General features: G+C 41.9%; 1 protein-coding gene across 2 annotated transcripts in view; it reads left to right on the top strand.

Annotated features, from left to right (window-relative positions):
• MOCOS (molybdenum cofactor sulfurase) overlaps nt 1-22,013 on the top strand; it is a 406,383-nt gene that overhangs the window by 128,615 nt on the left and 255,755 nt on the right. For both annotated transcript variants that reach the window (XM_033930634.1, XM_033930633.1), the window contains exon 4: nt 14,888-15,529. In XM_033930634.1, coding sequence (XP_033786525.1) covers nt 14,888-15,529 — 642 coding nt within the window. The remainder of the gene's footprint in view (nt 1-14,887; nt 15,530-22,013) is intronic.

Below are 22,013 nucleotides of genomic sequence, written 5' to 3'. Positions count from 1 at the left end.
TAAGCCAGAAGTTTGATTTTTTAAATAAAAATAATGATATTTCACAAAAAACATCAATTTTTTGGCATCTGCAAGCCCTTTTTACCATAAAAATGTCATCAAAACCACAAAAATTGGCCTACGATCCTTATGGTCCTGAAAGGGTTAAATAACAGGCCTATCTTTGACCACTAAGCACTTAGCCGGTTAGCAGCTGAATATCGGCTTAACCAGCTAGGTTGCTGCTGCAAAAAGTGAACTCGGGTATGCAACGCTGGTCAGAAGAAGTGACTCAGCATTGAAAATCCAGGGTCAAGTTTCAAGTTCAAGTTTCAAGTTTATTTGTATTATTTGATTGAACGCTTTTCAGGATACAAAGCGTTTTACAAAGAAATAAAATTGGATTTCTTGAATCACAAATACATCGTAAATAAAAATAATTACTTTAAAATTAAAAAAACAAACCACATGAAACAATAGGAAAGGGGGGAAGAAAGAAAAAATACAATAAAAAAAAAAAAATGTAATAATCAGATTGGGTTAGTACATAAGGAAGGTGTGAGGAAAAGAATTTGAGAACAGGAAAATTTAAAGAGAAGGGGTAGATAATCTGAATTTAATAAAAGATGATGAAATTCTGACAGTGGAAGGCTGCCCTCTTATGTCTTATGTCCAGCGGTTTGAATATCAGCTCCGATGTCTGCAGGTATTCTGCAGCCACAGCAAGCTTCAAAACAAAAGTAGACACTTTCCCCTGGATTCTATATAGGTTGCCCAAACTTGGGCTTGGATCTCAGATCTTATTTAATGAGCTCTTAGAAATCAGTACTTGGTGTTAATTGGTAGTCATGTTGGTTTACATACAGATCTGCCTGCGCCCTATTCTATAATGCGTGTGCCTACCTTTGATAACGTGCAGCTCACAAGGGGTGTGGCCATGGGACGGGCAAAGGGCAGATCAAGGGACTTTCCTATAAGTTAGGTGCAATGTTATAGAATACCATCAATTGTGTGCCCAACAGCCATAAATTGTGTACCAGCATATATACCAGATTTTGGCAGACATAAATGCTGGGGCCCAAAGTTAGGCACAAGATCTGCTCTGAGCTGGTATTCCAGAAAGTGACCATGCGCCATGCCCCAGTTACAGATAGTTAGAAAACTATAATCTTCAGTCAGACTAACCAGTTATCTCCCGCTGAAAATGACTGGTTAGCCACCAGGACACAAGTTAACTGGTTGGCAATTGTTGCCAACCAGTTATCTTGTTCTGAATATCTTGGGAAGGTCTCCAGTTGGGTTAGTTTTGTGCATCCCATGGCAGGAATGAACCTCACTCCTAAGCCAAGGTATCTGGAGTATGATCTCAATCTCTCAAATTTAGGGCTTACACTCACTGTAGAATTTGCACTGTGCCATAAAGGCCTTCTTTCTGAAGGTCATAAAATATAACACATATAGGCAACTTATCCAGGTACACTTAGAAGTTCTTTTTGATCAAACCTGTCACGCCCCAAACGACGAAAAATATTTCTGTATGTTTCTGCCACATTTTCTTGGTTCTGTTTTGAAATGTCCAAAGAGGCATCTATTTCATGCCTATTACTTAAAGACAACCTAGGTATCCAGCTGTCTTTATAAAACTGACTGTCAGAGCTAGTGCACAGTATTCTCATACCTGCTCCAAAGATGATATAGATATGTACATTTTTCTCTGTACATACTGTATATTCACATATTTTATAAAATGCATGTTATGCACATGGATAAGGCTTTATAAAATGAGCCCTTTGCTGTTCTGCAGAGAATATTTGCTAAATCTCTACAATTCTAGTTCATAATATTAATTTGGCACCCTAAAAGAACCACACATAGAATGTTCCAGACAACTACAGGGGACTATGGATAGCTAAGATGAAAATCATCCAGGGCTTGGAGAATTAAATTGATAAAATAGAACATACAGTAAATACAAGATTGCTATACCTTAAAAAGAAAGATCGCACTTTTGTAGCATGTACTGAAAGGCATCTGAAGGACAGTTGGCTCATTACCGAGATCCTGGATAATCAGATATTTCTGTTTCTGGATCCCACAAGAATAAATGTGTTCCCTGTAAGACAGTTCTGTCTCACAGAAAAATAATTTAGCCTTACACAATGTCACAGAAAAGTTTGTCATATTTCTAGTACTGTATACAATGAGTAGAGTAGAAAGGTTAGTTTTTATGGGAAGTCTTCTTGAAGATATAAATGAAGTGTCTTAGATTTAATCAGGATAAAAGGCATCAGAAATCACATTTTAAATTATTTAAAAATGAGGAAAGTGATTATGTCTATAAAATAAATGGAACAGATGTAACACTGGGAAACATTATGATGGTTTGATAAGACACATGGCAAAAGATAGGATCTAAAATTATCTGAGGAAGTTAAATGTGAGATGTCATGCACCCGCCAATAGATTTGGGGAACAATTTGTGAGGAGTTGAGAAAACTAAATTAGTGTGGTTCATCATAGGAGAGAGAAAGTGAAGACATATAATGAGATTTATTAGTGCCAAAGCACTGCCAACAACACAAATGACATTGGCGAGAATTTCAATAACAGTCATTGCTCTCAGAAATAGAATGTATTAACCAGACAATTCCTGCTCTTTTCTCCGCTATTTCTGTTTTGACCTAGCCTCCTTTTGGCATATGCTCCAGTTTATGGATAGGATAACAGATTTTTAATAAACTTGGAAACTTGTATAAATAGCTTGAGATCTCCTGTAAATATTTCCATTCTTCAGAGGAAGGGGGTTGAAGCAGTATATTCAATTTTCCCCCATTCCCTTCTGATACTGCCAGTATCTCCTTTAAGACTATATAGTTTCCTCTGGTAAAGTTTAATGAATTATGGAATGTTTCAACTAAGGATATCACAGCAGTGAAAAAGCATTTGGAAAAACTAGTTCAAACACGGGAAGGAGCAATAAATTGAATTTTAAAAACGATGTCAAACTTATCCTGTAAACTATTGGTATTAGATTCCTCGTATGCGTCAATTTTTTTTTATTTTTGTTTATTTTAGGCATTTATATACCGCCTATCAAAATTATCTAAGCAGTTTATAGTTAGATACTCAAGTATTACCCTTATCTGTCCCTGTGGGCTCATAATCTAGCTAAAGTTCCAGGGTCATTAATTATTTATTTAAAACATTCATATCTTGCAGAACCAAAAATTTATGCGGGTTACAAAAGAAAACACATAAACATAGGTGAACAAACATATTGGGTCTTTTACTAAGGTGCGGTAGTCGATTTAGTTTTTTATTATTTTGGTGATGTGCTAATGCAATGTCAGCCTTTGGTTTACCCAGATATATGATTTCCCATCTTTGTTAATTTCACCTCCTTCAGTTTCAAAACTGTTTGAGGAATGGACAACACTTATTTTCTTATAGATTAATGTTAAACTTTCTTTTACTAACCCAGGGACGGGCAACCATGGTCCTGGAGGGCACAACCTTGGTTGGGTATTTATGGTTTCTACAATGAATATGCCTTTGACATGGTTCCTCATAGGAGGCTCTTGAACAAACTTGAAGGGCTGAAGTTAGGACCCAAAGTGGTGAACTGGATTAGAAACTGGTTGACGGACAGACGCCAGAGGATGGTGGTTAATGGGAGCCGCTTGGAGGAGGGAAAGGTGCGTAGTGGAGTCCCTCAGTGATTGGTGCTGGGGCCAATCTTGTTTAATATGTTTCTGAGTGACATTGCCAAAGGATTAGAAGAAAAGGTTTGCCTTTTTGCGGATGATAACAAGATTTGTGACAGAGTAGACACTGAAGAGGGAGTGGAAAACATGAAAAAGGATCTGTAAAAGTTAGAGGAATGGTCCAATATCTGGCAACTAAAATTCAATGCAAAGAAGTGCAGAGTAAGCATTTGGGGTTTAGAAATCGGAAAGAGCCGTATGTGCTGGGAGGTGAGAGGCTGATGTACATGGATGGGGAGAGGGACCTTGAAGTAATAGTGTCTGAAGATCTAAAGGCGATAAAACAGTGTGGCAAGGCAGTGGCTGTTGCCTGAAGGATGCTAGGCTGTATAGAGGGAGGCATGACCAGTTGATGCCCCTGTAGAGGCTGATGGTGAGGTCCCACTTGGAGTATTGTGTTCAGTTTTGGAGACTGTATCTGACGAAGGAAATAAAAAGACTTGAAGCGGTCCAGAGGAAGGCAATGAAAATGGTAGGAGGTTTGTACCAGAAAATGTATGAGGAGAGACTGGAAGCCCTGAATATGTATACCCTAGAGGAAAGGAGGGATAGGGGAGATATGATTCAGATGTTCAAATACTTGAAAGGTATTAACGTAGAACAAAATCTATTCCAGAGAAAGGAAAATGGTAAAACCAGAGGACATAATTTGAGGTTGAAGGGTGGTAGATTCCAAAGTAATGTTAGGAAATTCTTCTTTACGGTTGATCCATGGAATGCGCTCCCGAGGGAGGTGGTGAAGAAGAAAATGGTGACAGAGTTCAAACGAGCGTGGGATGAACACAGAGAATCTCTAATCAGAAAATAATGAGTATATATTGAAGGAACTAGGACAGTCTAGCATGGTATGTGTCCCGTATGTGGGCATTCAGTTGAGGATGGGCTGGGGAGGATTTTTATGGCTGAAATGGTTAAGATGGGCTGGGCTGAACTTTGATGGAAACTCTAGTAGATAGAACCTAAGTACACTACCGGGCAGGGCTCTTGGTCTCTGGCCCAGAATTATCTAAGAAAAAGGACAATTTTAATTAAATGATTGATTTTTATGGAGTATGTAGGATTAGGCAGACTGGATGGACCATTCGGGTCTTTATCTGCTGTCATTTACTATGGGTTGTTGGGTTTTTTAAATCATGTATTTTTAATGAGAATAACTAATGGGCAGACTGGATGGACTGTTCAGGTCTTTATCTGCCATCATTTACTATGCTACTATGGTTTCTGCAACCCATTCACTTTAGAGAATGAGGCATACATCATGTCATTTGCATTGAGATGGAAGTATACCCTTTGTGCTTTAATTATTGCACATAGTAGATCTATATAAATATTGAATAATAAAGCAGAGAAAGATGAACCCTGTAGGTCTCCCTAAATGCCAGTTTGAAACTGTACTCTCAACTCTGACTTGCTCACACTCAGTTATGTATGAGTGAATTCATTCTATAACACCAGACCCAATTCCCAGAAATGAGAACCTATCCCAAGGAAGATCATGATAGATATTTCAAATGATGATAGGACATCTAGAAAATTCATAAGCCCTATTTTCCTTTTCTCCAAACCACATACTGTAATTCTATCAAACAAAAGTTATTAGCATTTAAGCTCCAGGATGTTTTCTAAAATCCTGCTACTGATCTATGGATGGTTTGCATCAACATACTTTCATTTTATTTAGCTAAGAGTGACAAGCTGGAAAATGGGTAAGAGGTGACGTTATATACAAATTGAGCTCTTAATACAAATCAATGGTTGCCTTCTTCAGACTAGATAGCATTACTTCTTTGTTAGGCAACCACCCATATATATAAGGAGGTCTATTACACTCATACAAAGAGGTCTATTACACCCATACAAGGAGGTCTACTATATCTTCATCTATCTTATAGGATACAGATAGCTGGGTGAGCTCGTAATATTTATCATCCTTAGAAAAGAACCCTATGCTGTGCATAAAACCAAAGTTCTGCAGAGTAGGAATGAACCACAGGCATTCCAGAGTGAAGAGGACTCCAAATTGCAATAAAAGTTCTTTAAAAAGAACATTTCTGGCTTTTGAAGCTCTTGACATCATAGTGTCTCCAATACAGGGAGGCATTAGGACCCTGAATTTGGGCATTGCTATTACTACTGCAACATGTTTGTTGACATATTTGTAGTCTGTAGCCATCTTTCCTAATGCTCGTATATTCAACAAATATTGCAACTCATGAGGAAGGCCTACAGCCAGAACATGATTCCTGTGTCGGATCTTGTTGGTTAACTTTGTTATTTTTGGGTAGATTTTTATGAAGTTGTCTTCGTTAAAGACCTTTTATTGGAATTTGGAGTCCTCTACTCTGTGGAAAGCCCGTGGTTCATCCTTAATCTGCAGGATTATAGTAATATTCATTGCAGAAAGCATTCTGACAAACTCTTCCCTACTCACTTTTTTCAACTCGCACAATTGTTGTGATCCATTCATTAATTCTGGTATATCCGTGTTGATATTTGTATTGAGCTCCAACACCCTATTTTCAAAATAATCTGCCAACATGTCTGGACTCAAACAGAACTTGATTCTGCACAGAAGGGTCCCCTAATAACCCATTCAGGACTTCAAGTAATTCCCTCAGCAATTCAGGGATAACTGAATTGTCTGACAGATAAATTCTCTCCTCTTCAACTAATCTTATGAATAATATTCTATGAGAGTGTTGGATCATGTTATCTATGGTTGTGGTAGAAAAGGCTAGACAAACATTTGTCTAAAATCATATATGTATAATGGGTCATGCCTAAAGGCAAGTCATAGATTACGGTAAATAACTTATTGAGATCTCTTCCAACCCTGCCGTTCTGTGAATTGTGCTATTTACAGTTTATGTTCTTGTCAGTGCGAATCCCACTATTACAATGTATGTGCACGATTAGGCCATTCTTTAATTCATAATAAGAAGCCCTAAGATTTATGAAGAAGAATGCTGCATTTATTATGCATAGAGTTGAAAGAATAGCTTAATCCTAGAGAGATGTACATACTGAAATATGTATAATTGTTATTATGCAGTTTGTTTTCTGTATCTCTCAGTAGAAAGACAGATATAAGAGGCTGTATTTTAAACGATCACCCTATGAAAGCCTATCTTGGGGGTGGGGGTGAGGGAAGGGAGAGAACTTTGCCAATTTCTAATATATGAGCAGACTGCATTCATAATATAAGGTATTTTGAAAGATCTATATCATAATGGAACTTGAAGAAGTAAATCAGTAATATAACGCAGACTTAATAATTTACTACCTAAGTGAAGTTCTTGTAATAAAATTCATGAATTACTTCTGCTGCTACACTGAGCCTGTGTTCTTATGATTTAGAAGGTGCAGCAGCTAGCTTTGTCAAACCAGTCAATGAAGTGATGACTCCATGCTGCCACTCCATTGCATTTCCCAGTAATCTCAAAGCTACGAGGGGCAAAGATATAAAAAAAAAAACATGTGCTTTGAATGAGAAGTTTGCATAAAAGTAGCTACTGTGACTTTCCCCTTACAAAATGACATGGATTTCGCTCTGAAATTTAATCATGAAAATTATAAACCACTTACTCATATGAAACAAAATTGACATTGTCCCCTCATTCTACAAACTCACTCACCCAAATTTAGATGTGGAGGGGCATTTTTGATATGACATCTAAGTCCAGCTTTGGACGGTTTGAGAAAAACATCCAAAAATTGGGTGAAAAAAAATATCAATTTTTCTTTAAATCTGTTTTTTTTTTTTTTTAATGGCCCAGCTAAACATTTTGTTCAGCTAGACGTCGATTTTTTTTTTCCAAAAATGGCCCAGCTAGATGTTTTGTCTAGCTAGAAGACATTGATAATTTTTTTTCCATCATTGAAAAAACAAACAACCTGTTCTAATTAAAAATGTCCTAAGGATGCCAGATACACCTCACCATAAGCTATATGATGAGGACTCCAATACTCCCCCAAAGCCTACTGTACCCACTTGTCTACCACCACAATAGCTCTTATGCCTACAGGCGTCACCTATATGGCAATACAGTGTCTTTTAGGTGGGCTCACACTTTCTATCACATGTGTACTAGTTAGGGTGGAAAATGGGCCCGGGTCCCCTTCTCTGCAGTCCACTGCAGTGCCCACCAGGCTATTCCAGAGACCTACTTGCAGCTCTACTAGGACTGGCCATAGTACAAGTATCTGCAGCTGTCATAGAGATGATATGTACTGTTTCATGCAGATATTTGGGGCATGGGAGGGGGGGGTCAGTGACCACTGGGGGAATGTGTGGGGGCCATATTTTCATCCCTCCAGCAGTCATCGGATCAGTTTGTGTGCCTTTTTGGCTTTATTCATTTTAAAAACAGGTCTAGTCCAAAATGTCAAAATTTGACATTTTGTAAAATGTTTGATTGTCTCCGTAAAACATCCAAATGCTAAGCCTGCCCAAAACATACCTCTCTAATATGCCCCCTTAAGATTTAGATGACCAGAAAGACGTCTATAAAGTCAGTTTTGAAAATGTCCACTTAGATGTTTTGACTAGTAAGATATCCAAGGACCAGGTTATGCCATATTTTAGACATCTATGGGTTTTTTTTAAAAAAAAGCCTAAGGAAGTCTCTGATTGGCTCAGGCACCTCAGGCCCCTCCCAAGGGGGGAGAAGCCAGAGGCACCTGAGCCAATCAGGGCCTTAGACTCCTCCCCATGCATCACATGATACACCGGGGCAGGGCCTAAGGCCCAGGCAGACACATCACTGGAGTCCAGAGGAGCAGGAGAGACTGATCACCACTCCTACTCCCACTTTTAGGTACAGGGATTCGGGCCAGGACGAGGGTAGACCGGGCCGGTCAGGGAGGTGTCAGGACGGGCATGTTTGGGGGGTTTCGGCACGGGGGCGCTCTGTCAGGTAGGGGGAGGCCTTTTTTTTCTTATAGGGCTGATATTTTGCGGCCTATTTTAAAAAATGAAAAAAAAAGCCAGCAGAAGCCCTGACAGCAGTGACAGGAGGCTGCTTCTCCTGTCACTACTGTCATGGTCTTCGCATGCTCAAGGATCGCTCTCTAGTGATCCGTGACGTGAGTAGGGGGCGTGTCAATGATGGTCCCCATTTGCATGCAGGCCTTTTGTGAATTCATCAGCCTGCATGCAATCGGGACCGGATCGGACACGAAATCGAAGGTTAGTGAATCTAGCCCAAAGACCAGGGCTGCCCAAGTCCGGTCCTCGAGATCTACTGGCAGGCCAGGTTTTCAGGGTATCCACAATCAACATGCATGAGAGAGATTTGCATACCAAGAAGGCAGTGTAGGCAAATTTCTCTCATGCATATTCATTGTGGATATCCTGAAAACCTGGCCTGCTAGTAGATCTCCAGGACCGAACTTGGGCACCCCTGCCAAAGACTGTGAAAGATATCAATTCAGTATTAGATTTATTGATCAAAAGATAGTAATTTAACAGTGTTTGTATCTTGGGGGTCTAGGTACCCTTTCCATCCTGTCCCTATACCCCACCAAATCCAGCATTTACATTCATTAATTAGCATAATCAAGTAACACCATACTAACAAAGACAATCACATGATTTCTGACAAGTTAACTATTAAGCCACATCTGCACCACTTCCTCTTTCTGATACAGACATAAATTTTTAATTATTTTATCTTCAACTTCATCTTTCCTCAATTATGTGTCCAACATTGGTCTCCCAACCTAAAGAAGGATATAAAACTGCTGGAGAGGGTGCAGAGATGAGCAACGAAGCTAATAAAAGGTATGGAGAATTTGGAATACGAGGAATGACTTAAGAGACTGGGATTGTTCTCCCTTGAGAAAAGGAGACTGCGAGGGGATATGATCGAGACTTTCAAAATACTGAAAGGAATCGACAAAATAGAGCAGGAAAGAAAATTATTTACAATGTCCAATGTGACATGGACAAGAGGACATGGACTGAAGCTAAGGGGGGGGGACAAGTCCAGGACAAATATCAGGAAGCTCTGCTTCACGCAACGAGTGGTGGACACCTGGAATGCTCTCCCAGAGGAGGTTATTGCGGAATCCACCGTTCTAGGATTTAAAAGCAAACTAGACGCACATCTCCTTATGAGAGGCTTAGAGGGATATGGGTGACTAAAATTACGCCAGGTGTACACCTGACTGGGCCTCCGCGTGTGCGGATCGCAGGACTTGATGGACCGAAGGTCCGAGATGGCAGTTCTTATATTCTACCAACTACTGGGGAGATATACAATATTATTCTGTGATGATTATTGTATCACTACTTATTATTATCACAGCTCTTATGAATAAATACAAATAAATATAATTATAATATTAATAGTTATAATAATTATATTTATTTGTATTTATTCATAAGAGTTCTTATATTCTAACATTTTTTTCACAATTCTATAAAATATTTAATCATGTGCACACATTCTTTTCTAAGCTTCTCACTTTGGTATTGTTTCTTCGTTCAGCATTCATTTTTTCTCAACCTTAATCTAGTTCTAATTATTATCCTAGCTCTATAAAGCATATGCTTAGATACACTCTTACAACTCTTATGTGATTTCTATACCTTGTTCATTAACAAGAAATACTCTTTTTCTTCGTTCTTTTTTAATTCTGGTTCCACACTCAACTGTATAATAAACTTCAGTTTCTTAACACTAAGGGCTCCTTTTACTAAGGTGCGCTAGCGTTTTTTAGCGCACGCACAAGATTAGCGTGTGCTATAGCACGCGCTAGCCAAAAAAATTACCGCCCGCTTAAAAGGAGGCGGTAGCGGCTAGCGTGCACGGCATTGTACTGTGTGCTAAGCGCGCACTAAAACCACTAGCGCACCTTTGTAAAAGGAGCCCTAACTCCCTCTTCTACTAAACCGCGCTAGTGGTTTTAGCGCGGGGAGCCGCACTGAATGGCCCGCGCCTCTCCCGACGCTCATAGGAACTCAATGAGCATCAGGAGCAAGACGGGCCATTCAGCGCGGTTCCCCACACTAAAAACCGCTAGCGCGGTGTAGTAGAAGAGGCCCTAAAGTGGCAGTAGCAAACTTCACAACATTTTTTATCTTCTTTACCTCTTCTATGACCTCTTGTTTATAACAAACAGAGCCGGCATATGTATTTATTTATTTAATATATTTATTATTCACCTAAAAACCTCGGCAGCTTACAGTAAAAATATCCCAAATAATTAAACATTTACAATAAATCTTCAATTGCAGTAATATTAATAACATAACTTCCTTGGGACCAGAATTATACAGAAATATTTCAAAATAAAAACAATTTTCATTTCACTGCAGCTAGATCTTTCTCCTGACGCAGCAACTGGTGAAACAAGGTCTCTTGTCGAGAAATGGAGTAGTTTATATGGACTTAATATAGATGATATAGGACCGTTATGGAGTACAATCATCGGTTGATTTGTGAGGAAGAAAAAAGAACAGCAAGACAATGCACTGTTGTTAAGTGCCGGTTTTCTTCTTTTTTCCCTCTCTTTTTTTGAAAACTTTAGCTTTTACATTAACATACTTATAATTTGTACTGAGTGAGCTGTATGAATGAACTTCTTTCACTTGATTTGCTGGTTTTTGGTCTGAGAACTTTTGCTCCTATTGGAGTTTTATCTTCTCAGGTCTTTTTCTGGCTAAGGGCCAATGAGCTTTAACTCAGCAAACGGAGGTGCCCCCCCCCCCAACACTTGAGTTAAGATCCTTTTGGATTTTGAGACCCCTTTATTAAATTTCTGTGAATCATTTATAAGTTTAGTATAGCACTGCCTACAAATCTAAATTGAACATATATATATATATATATATATATATATATATATATATATATATATATATATATATATATATATATATATATATATATATATACTAGTGTTTAAGCCCATTAACAGGTGCTAGAGTAGATGTCTGTCTGGCTGGGTTTTTTTTCTTTGTCTCTCTCTCCTTGGACACTGCCTGTCTGTCATTTTTTCTGTCTGTGTCTCTCCCTATGTCCTTAGTGCCTTCAGTGCCTCCTTCCTATGTCCTTAGTGCCCCTTTCTATGTCCTTAGTGTCCCTTCCTACGTCCTTAGTGCCCCCAGTGCCTCCTTCCCATGTCCTTAGTGCCCCCCAGTGCCTCTGTCCTGCTTAGTGCCCCTTCTATGTCCTTAGAGCCCCCAGTGCCTCCTTCCTATGTCCCCATCACTATCTTCCAGACTTTGTCCCCCCCCATGCCAGCCAGCCTGCCTCCCTCCCATTCCACTGAGCAGCATGTTTCCATTTAAACCGCCCCCGCCACTACCGCAGCCGTGCAGCCGACCCCACTGACTCTCCCATCCGACCCTCCCACCACTAGACGGCCGACAAACCTCCCGGCTCCAGCAGCGTCCGAGACACAGTAAACACACTGCTTCATGGCTTTCTACTGCCCTAATTTCCTCTGCCATGTCTCTGATGATATCATCAACAGGTTTATTAAAGCACAAGGAAAAAAAAAAAAATTCCCAAATGAACAATTATTTCTCCCAGGTATCACTTATGCCATTCCTTCTGCTTAAGTCCAAACCCTCTCTCTGGGCTTTAGTTCATGCAATGGACAGTCCTTGTCAGTTAAAAAAAAAAATACAAATTCAAAACCACATCAACCGTTCAGTCTCTCCCCGGTTCCCTAAGTCACCCTCCTTAGGGCTGCTGGCTTGCATTCATTCCAGTTCTTGCCAGCACTGGCGAAGCACTACAGGTGCCAGCCTATCGCTCAAATTCTTCTCAGGCAGAGAGAAAAAAAACGTTTTCTCTGCCCAGCTTTCTCTCACTATCACCTCGTCCCTTCTAAGGACTCTCACAGCTCGGCTTTGCAGGCTGTGTGGAGCAAGCCTCCCTTTATCCAGGTCTTCAGGCCCTCCCAATACGCTCCCCTAGTGTCCTTCTACTTTAGTCTTTTGGAAACTGGGTGAATTGAGGTTTATATAAATTTTGTTTTAATTTGGCACTGCTGCCTTGTCAGTACCTGCAGCCTTACTCTAGCTCAGGCTTCTTGTGGGCATACTGGACTCATTACTGGGAGGAAGAAAACCGCTTCACACTGCGCATTCATAGGTCCATGTCTTCCTCCAGCACACATTCTTCTGGGTCAGCTTCCCTGTACACTCCCCACTCAGTATCACAGGGACTGGAGGCTTCCATTAAGTCCTCCACTTCAGGCTTTACCACCCCTCCCCCACTCTCATAATAATCTTCCAGCCCCTCACCCCAAGGCTTAATTGGAAAGCTATTGTACCTCTCTGGAGTCAGGCTTTCTGTCCTTGCTGGCTGGCCTCGTGGAAAACCTCTTTTCTGGGGGATAAGAGAAGTTTGGAAACTGCCTTCCCTGTGTGGTGCTCTGCTTCCCCAACTGGGATCACCTGTGTCTCCCTGATCTCCCTCCAGTCTTGTTACTTGGGGCTTAGGAGCCTGCAGACCACGGTGGCTGACTCCACCCCCTTCTGGGTTGGTTTTACGTTTCTCCCTAGCTCTGGGAAAGGAGTAATAGGGGATGGTGTCAGGTCAAAACTGCGGAAGACAAAGGCGCGCGCCGACAACTGAGCGCAGCGTGGAGGTGCGCACTGAAGAAAATCACTGTTTTTAGGGGTTCTGACAGGGGGTGTGGGGGGAACCCCCCCACACACTTTATACAGATTGCGCCGTGTTGTGGGGGCGTTGTGGGGGGTTTGGGGGGTTGTAATCCCCCACATTTTACTGAAATCTTCACTTTTTCCCTAAAAACAGGGAAAAAGTTTTTACAGTATAATGAGGGGGTTACAACCCCCCAAACCACCCACAACGCCGCCGCGATCTGTATTAAGTAAAGTGGGGGGCTCCCCAACAAAACCCCCCGTCGGAGCCCCTAAAAACTGTCATTTTCTTCGGCGCGCGCCTCCATCTTGTGCTCAGTTGTCGGCGCGTGCCTTTGTCTTCCGCGGTTTTGTCTATGAACCATAGGGGATAGACTCTGTTTTCTGTGCACTCCCTGCCTGAATTCCTGGCTGTGACATCACCTGCCTTTTCTCCCTTCTCTCTGGCTGTGCTAAATTAGGGCTTTTAGCAGGGTGTACAGGCTTTATTTCAGGATTTACAGGTTTGAGGGCTGCACTTTTGACTGGGCTAGCAATCTTTTTAACCGTGACAGGAGCTTCCCTGTCACACTATGTAAAAATTTAGGCACCAGAAATAAAGGCTAGGGTTTTAAAGGCCTATATTTCAGACGCCTACATTTTTGGAGAATCGTGCTTAGTGGCGCCTAAGTCACGCTCTGTCCATAGAAACATTCACTTAGTTATTAGACGCTGCTAAGTGCCATGCAATATGCACCTATCTTTTATAGAATCAGATAGGTACCTATCGCCCAATTAATTTTTTTTTTCCAATTATTGAGGCTGTTAAACATATTTTGCCAATTAAGTTAGGCGTCTTTTATAGAATCAGCCCCTTACTGTCTCTCATTTAGTAGGAACTAAGCCTAGATTCTATATATAGTCCACTTATAATTAGGTGCCTACATTGGTGTGCCCAGCTGATGTAGGTGCCACTAAGCATGATTCTCCAAAAATGTAGGTGTCTGAAATGTAGGCCCTTAAAACCCTGCCCTATATTTCTGGTGCCTAAGTTTTTACATAGGCACTGCAAGCCGTAATTCTGTAAGTGAGATTGACACATTTTTCTAGGCATTGGCTGATTTAGGTGCCTTTTATAGAATCAGCCCCTAAGTGCTCCTATATTAATTTTTTGCAGGTACTTCATGCTATTGGAAATATTGGCACACAACCTGATTTTTTTTTGGGGGGTGGAGGAGGAGGAAAAAGCCCTAAAATAGCATTGTATAAAATCTGGGCCTAGCTTGTGGAAAAGTCCCATGTTAGAATGTGTTACGCCCAGATTCTAGTGCACTTTAATGAAAGGGCCCCTTTCGCTAGCCATCTGCATGCTGCACTTATCACTGCATTTCTGGAGACAACATTTTTTTTCTTACTTTCTTTGACTCTTTAGAACCATTCCTTCCATAGTGGCAACCCTTTTTTAATGTTATTATACAATACAAATAATATTAAGAGAAATTAATGTTCTCTAAAATGTTTCCTTCTTGTATTTCTTTTGCAGAATACTTCAACACTTTAACACAAGTGCAGACGATTATAGTGTTATTTTCACATCTGGGAGCACTGCTGCCCTTAAAATGGTAGGAGAGACTTTCCCGTGGATACCAGAAAGCTCAGAGGGCCCAGGAAGCTATTTTTGTTACCTAACTGATAATCACACATCTGTGGTGGGAATAAGGGCCATAACTGCATCAAAAAATGTGTTATCCATTTCAGTGACACCAGAGGAAATTCCGCCGTTGGAAAGAAACTGCACAACAATTAAAGAACACCACTGCAATATACCTCATCTTTTCTGTTTTCCTGCCCAGAGCAATTTCTCAGGCACCAAATATCCTCTTTCCTGGATTCAGAAAGTACAGTCTGGAACACTGTGTGTTAAAAGTACACCTGGCAAATGGTTTGTGTTGCTGGATGCAGCATCCTATGTGAGCACTTCACCTTTAGACCTGGCACTTCATCCAGCAGACTTTGTGTGCCTTTCTTTCTACAAAATATTTGGATTCCCCACTGGCTTAGGAGCACTGCTAGTATCCAATAAAATTGCACCTTTCTTGAAGAAGACTTATTTTGGAGGTGGAACTGCAGCTACTTACCTTACAGGGGAAGACTTTTATATCCCAAGGAAATCTGTATCTACACGGTATGTAATTATAGTTTTTATTATTCAAAGATAATTTATTCAGGTGTCTAATCTCCATAAAAAGTGAATCTGTGAAACACGATTAAATTCTGCTATATATTGGCTTTAGCGAGCTAATATTTTGTGCTACTGAGGAATAAGAGCTTTTGTAAAGAGGGTTTTTAGGAGGAGGCATTTGAGGTATCCATATGCTCATTGTAGCTGAAAAGGATTTGGGGTGTTTAGGCATTAGAGCAGGGATCTCAAAGTCCCTCCTTGAGGGCCGCAATCCAGTCGGGTTTTCAGGATTTCCCCAATGAATATGCATTGAAAGCAGTGCATGCACATAGATCTCATGCATATTCATTGGGGAAATCCTGAAAACCCGACTGGATTGCGGCCCTCAAGGAGGGACTTTGAGACCCCTGCATTAGAGCTATTTCAAATACTCTGAGAATATCCTCCACATCTCCCCCAACAGGTCCGCAAAAGATTCTTCACTCAAACACTTTCATGCCTATCATCATCTCAGAAGTCCTTGACCCAAATATATGAATTCATACCCAGGTTGGAATGTCAAGTTTTGGAACAGCGAGCTCATAAATTTATTGATGCAGTCACCACTATAGACCATCCATGAGTTAAACTGCAGTTAATGTTCATTTCAGATGCATAAAACATAGAGGGGGATAATTAAAAAATGCAAAAGATGGTTCAGACCAGGCACCCTTTACTTGAAAAATGTATTTTCTGACGTTACTTCTGAATCTATCCCATTTCACCTTCATCCTATGCCCCCTCATTCCAGAGTTTCCTTTTAATTGAAAAAGACTTGCCTCTTGAGCATTTATGACATGTAGATTTTTAAAGATCTCTTATCATATCTCCACTCTCCTACCTTTCCTCCAAAGTATACATATTGAAATATTTTAGTATGTCCTTGTACGTCTTAGTAGCCTTCCTCTGGACTGACTCCATCCTGTTTATATGTTTTTGAAGGTGTAGTCTCCAGAATTGTACACAATATTTTTAAATAAGGTCTCATCAGTACCACCTTTTTTCTTCTGGCCATTCCTCTCCCTATGCACCAGGCATCATTTTAGGTTTAGCCATTACCTTTTCAACCTGTCTGGCCACCTTAAGATCATCACAAACTATCACACCCATCCCACTCCTCTTTTGTGCACAAAAGTTCTTCACTCCCTAAAACTGTACTGTTCTCTTGAGCTTTTACAGCTCAAATGCATGACCTTGCATTTCTTAACATTAAATCTTAGCTGCCTAATTCCAGACCATTCCACAAACTTTGTTAGGCCCTTCATCAGGTTATCCACACCATCAGGGTGTCTACTCTATTGCAGAGGCAAATCTTATCAGACAGCCTTTCATCAATATCGCTTACAAAAAAAGAAACAGGCCCAAGAACCGAACCTGGTAACATCCCTTTCTTCAGAGTGATCACCATTAACCACTAACCTCTGTCACCTTCCTCTCAACCAGTTCCAGACCTAGTTCATCACTTTTGGGTAGAGAGTGATGCGAGGACAAAGATTCATCCCCATTCCTTCCCTGCAACCAAAGATTTATTTTCTCCTTTCCCGCCCCGTCCCCACAGTGAAGTGCATTTTTCATCCCCATTCTCTCACTTTTCCTGCATTTTTCATCCATGTCCCCTCACCATCCCCACAGTATTAATTTTCTTCTCTATATCCACTCAAAGCAGAATGATGATTTTATGCAATTTCATAGGCCTAAGGCATCTATAATAATAATCCTCTTAAGCGCGCATGCGCACTTAAGAGGCTGTGGGTACCTGACAAGTGCTGTGTCCCTCCGTGCCGAATTCCATTTTCGAATTCGAACAAGGAGAGAGACAGCACAGCCAGCGACCCCCCCCTCCCGCCCTCACTCACCGCCAAAACCACCACCGCCAAAGCCTCCTCCTTCTGCCAGCTCACCCATGTTTAAATTCACAGAAAAGCGCTGCACCGCGCTACCGCTGGCCTCACCATCTTCTGTCCACTGCGGCCCACCCTCTCTGACTACTTCCTGTTTCCGCTAGGGTTGGCCACAGTGGATAGAAGATGCCAAAGACAGCGGTAGCGCGGCGCAGCGCTTTTCTGTGAATTTAAACGCGGCGGCTGGGAAGGGGGCTGCGGGAAATGCTGCTGCTGCACAGGAAAGGCTAGGAAATGCCGCTGCTGCTGCACAGGGAAGGCCGGGAAATGCTGCTGCTGCACAGGGAAGTGTGTGTGTGTGGGGGGGGGGAAATTCTGCTGCTGCACAGGGAAGTTTGTGTGTGGGAGGAAAATGCTGCTTCTGCACAGGGAAGGCCGGGAAATGCTGCTGCTGCTGCTGCTCAGGGAAGTGTGTGTGTGGGAAATGCTGCTTCTGCACAGGGAAGGGTGGGAAATGCTGCTGCTGCACAGGGAAGTGTGTGTGTGTGGGGAAATGCTGCTTCAGCACAGGGAAGGCCGGGAAATGCTGCTGCTGCACAGGGAAGTGTGTGTGTGGGGGGGGAAATTCTGCTTCTGCACAGGGAAGGGTGGAAAATGCTGCTGTTGCACAGGGAAGGGTGGGAAATGCTGCTGCTGCTGCACAGAAGGTCGGGAAATGCTGCTGCTGCACAGGGAAGTGTGTGTGTGTGTGTGTGTGTGTGTGTGTGTGTGTGTGTGTGTGAAATGCTGCTTCTGCACAGGAAAGGCCGGGAAATGCTGCTGCTGCACAGGGAAGTGTGTGTGGGGGGGGGGGGGGGAAATGCTGCTGCTGCACAGGGAAGGGCGCGAAATACTGCTGTTGCACAGGGAAGGTGGGAGGGAAATGCTGCTGTTGCTGCACAGGGAAGTGGAGGGGACGGAGAGGAAAAGGGGGCCTGGAAGCAATCTTGGTTTGCTTTGGGGGAGGGGAGACAGAAGGGGGCCATGGAGAGACAGAAAGACAGGTAGGCAGGCAGCGCATTAGAACAAAAGACAGACACACAGAAAGACAGCGGGCAGGGAGAGAGACAGAAAGAAAGAAAGACAGACAGGGTGCCAGAGAACCAGAAAGAAAAAAGGACAGACAGCGGGAAGGAGAAAGAAAGAAAGGAAGAGAGAGACAGGGGCAGGGAGAGACACAGAAAGAAAGAAAGATAGACAGACATATATTCTAGCACCCATTAATGTAAAGGGCTTAAACACTAGTTGTAAATAAACATTTTAAGCCTGTAGTTGGGGGAGGGAGGAGGGGGGAGGTTTCTAACATTTATTTTGATTGAAAGAATATTTTTTTCCCATAGCTTTATTCATTTTAAAAGCCAACATCAAGTGCAACATATTATCAAACAATACATAAATAAACAGCACTTAATTCCATCAACTGATATAATGATATAATAAAAACATATCCCTCCCCACCCCACCCCCAAAAGACAATCAAGAATAATACAAATGATCAAACAAACAAAATTGTGATCAAATAATAAATTAAAGGCATATTTCCTCTCCCCACCCATCCTGGACGTGTATAATCAAAGGGCTAAAACCAGATTATATATTAATGATTGAAAGAATATTGATAAAAGTATAACTTGTGAGGCAAGCTGGGTTCTGTATATTTTAGTTCTAATTATTCATGCACAAAACATATCAAGAGCCGCCCTCAGAATATCACACACAAATAACTTAGTGCTTTTTTCCCCAATGTAAAGGCAAACCAATAGCATGTGGCTTAGTGCTTTTCTCAGTGTGAATGCAAACCAAACAGCAAAAACAGTCAATGTTTATTTCCTAGTAACAAAACAAAGCCAGCAAATAAATTACAGTCTCTTGTTGCACTAATACATTTTGAAAATGGCTGCCAAGACATCATGCGGCAGCTTCCCAAGATTTGCGGAAGTATCGCGAGACTGCCACATGACGTCTTGGCAGCCATTTTGAAAATGTGTTAGTGCTGGGTCTAGCTGCGGGTAGGATAGAGTGGGGATTATTCCTACCCCTGAAGAGGCTACTAGACCATCAGGATTTTTAAAGTAGGTCTTGTTTCCCCATTACCACAGGATTACCATGGTATTGGCTCCTGTTCACAAAGCAGTCTACCAGTTCTGTGATAATACTGGGCATTTCCTGACATGTCCCTATTACAGCAGTGATAACCACGGTATTACTACAGTAATGGTTACCATGTCATTCTCTACTTTGGGGCCCATATATATTAGACACCCATGTGGCATATTTTTTTGCAATTTTCATCATTAACTCTACTTACAAAAAGTCAAGAAAATTATGTACCTAACTTGCCTGAAGACAGTTAGGTACATAATTTAATGTAATATTAGCTTCTAATTGGAATTGATGACCAATAATTGACTATAATTGTAATTAATTAGCAGTTATACACTAAGGCCCAGATTCTATAAACGGCACCTGAACTTAGGCATCTAGACCAGTGGGCCTAACTGATCTAGGCACATGGAGGGGCATAATAATAAAAAAGTCTAAGTCAGTAGATGCTGAGGTTGGCAGCAGGGAAATGTCTATTCTCAAAAAAAACATCCAAATTGAGGGTTTTTTTGAGAATGGCCTACCTGCATGTTCAGCAATCTACTCACCCAGACTGCCACTATGAGGACGATCTGTTGTTTTTTTTTTTGTTTTTTTTTAGGAGCTCCATAACTTATTTTTAAAAAATTGGTGCCATTAATTGAAAGTGCCATTAAAAACAAAAAACGATTAAAAAAATTAATTAGCTGGTAGGTGTCTACCAGCATGTAGGCATGGTTAAGAGCAGATTCAGGGGTAGATGTGGGGCGTGATTTCACTTAGGCACACTCATTTATGCCAAGAAAACCCTGGCCCAAATGGGAGTGCGCCTGTTTTCAATGCCATTAAAACTTAATTAAAAAAAAAAATTAAAATGCCATTAGAAGTTTCATGCATATTTCAGTTAGGCATTGCTAGGTACTTGGCAATGCCTAAACCCAGGTGCCTAGCTGCACCTAGTAACGTCTAACTGAAAAGTAGGCATGATCATTTCAACATTTCTGAAAGAAAACCAACCGTTCCTTTAAAAAAAACTGCGATAGCGGTTTTTAGTGCAGGCGGGCGCGCTGAATGCTCTGCGTTGCTCCCGACGCTCATAAGCAGTATAGAGCATTAAGCGTGCCTGCCTGCGCTAAAAACCACCATTGTGATTTTATAAAAGGGGGAAGGGGCCAACTTTGCGCAAACTCTATCCTTTTTTTTCCCAATAGTAAAGGGCTGCATTTATAAGCATTTTTTAAATAGAATGTTAGCCCATTAAGCTGCTCTCTGAGGAAAGAATTTTGGCAATTTAGATGACTAAGCTTTGCTCGTATCTAACCTTTAGAAGTACGCTGAAAACTCATTTATTTGCTAAATTTTATAGATAAGAATTTTATCATTTAGGTTTGTAATTCTCTGTGCATGTAGAGTATTAGCATTTGTTAACCGCATAGAACTGAGAGATTTTGCGGTGTATAAATGGCTTGTTATGTTATGTTATTTTTAGAGGTAGAGTATAGGAGTGATATAAGTTAGGTGCCTAGTAGAGAATGACACGGTGGCGGTTTACCCGCGGCTACTGCGTTTAGCCGCGGGTAACCCGCCAAAAACGGGGAATGAAAATTAGCAGCCTCTGCGGGGACGGGGACAAGGCCATCACCGCCCCGTGGAGCAGTGAATGGTCTTGTCACCGCAGTGAGGCATAAAGGATTGTGTGGTCCTCGTAGCCCCCACCCGCCCGTCGGCTCGATCGTTTAACCAGCTTCCTCTCTCCACCTCACCTTAGTTTGCCGGCTTTCTTTTTCGGCGATAAGAACGCTTTCAAAACAGCTGCTCAGTATTCAATCTTCTGCTCTGACCCAACCGGAAACAGGAAGTTGCAGCAGAGCAGAAGATTGAACTTTGAGCAGCCGCGCGTGCCGGTCACCGAAAAAGAAAACCGGCAAACTAAGGAGAGCTGGAGAGCAGTAGCGTACCAAGGGGGGGGCGGGAGGGGCAAAAAAGGTAATGGCGCCAGGCCTTGGAGCACCGAGGCAGACCGCTTCTCCCCCCTCCCAGCCGAACCCCCGCTGACCCTCCTATCTCTCCCCCCCAGTGAACCTTTCCGACCCTCCCAGCGAAAGCAACAAACCTCCCTCCAGTAGCGTCGGCTTTCTCCTCCCTCTGCCGCATCACTAATAACGTCATCAGTGACGCGGAATAGGGAGGAGAAAGCCGCGAAGGAGGTTTGCTGCTCTCGCTAGGAGGGTCGGAAAGGTTCACGGAGGGGGGGAGATAGGAGGGTCAGCGGGGGTTCGGCTGGGACGGGGGAGAAGCGGTCTGCCTCGTGCTCCATTACCTTCTTCGGGCAGCAGCAGCTTTTACAATTCGCTGCTGTTGCCGGCTTCAGGCCTTGTTCTCTGCCGGGTCCTGCCTACTTCCTGTTTTCATGAAGACAGGACCCGACAGAGAGGAAGGCCTGAAGCGGGCAACAGCAGTGAATTGTGAATGCTGCTGCTGCCCGA

The sequence above is a fragment of the Geotrypetes seraphini genome, chromosome 2 (assembly GCF_902459505.1).
Source record: "Geotrypetes seraphini chromosome 2, aGeoSer1.1, whole genome shotgun sequence".
Lineage (NCBI taxonomy): Eukaryota > Metazoa > Chordata > Amphibia > Gymnophiona > Dermophiidae > Geotrypetes > Geotrypetes seraphini.
The sequence above is the reverse complement of the archived record's forward strand: the minus strand, read 5'-3'. Positions and strand labels throughout refer to the sequence as shown.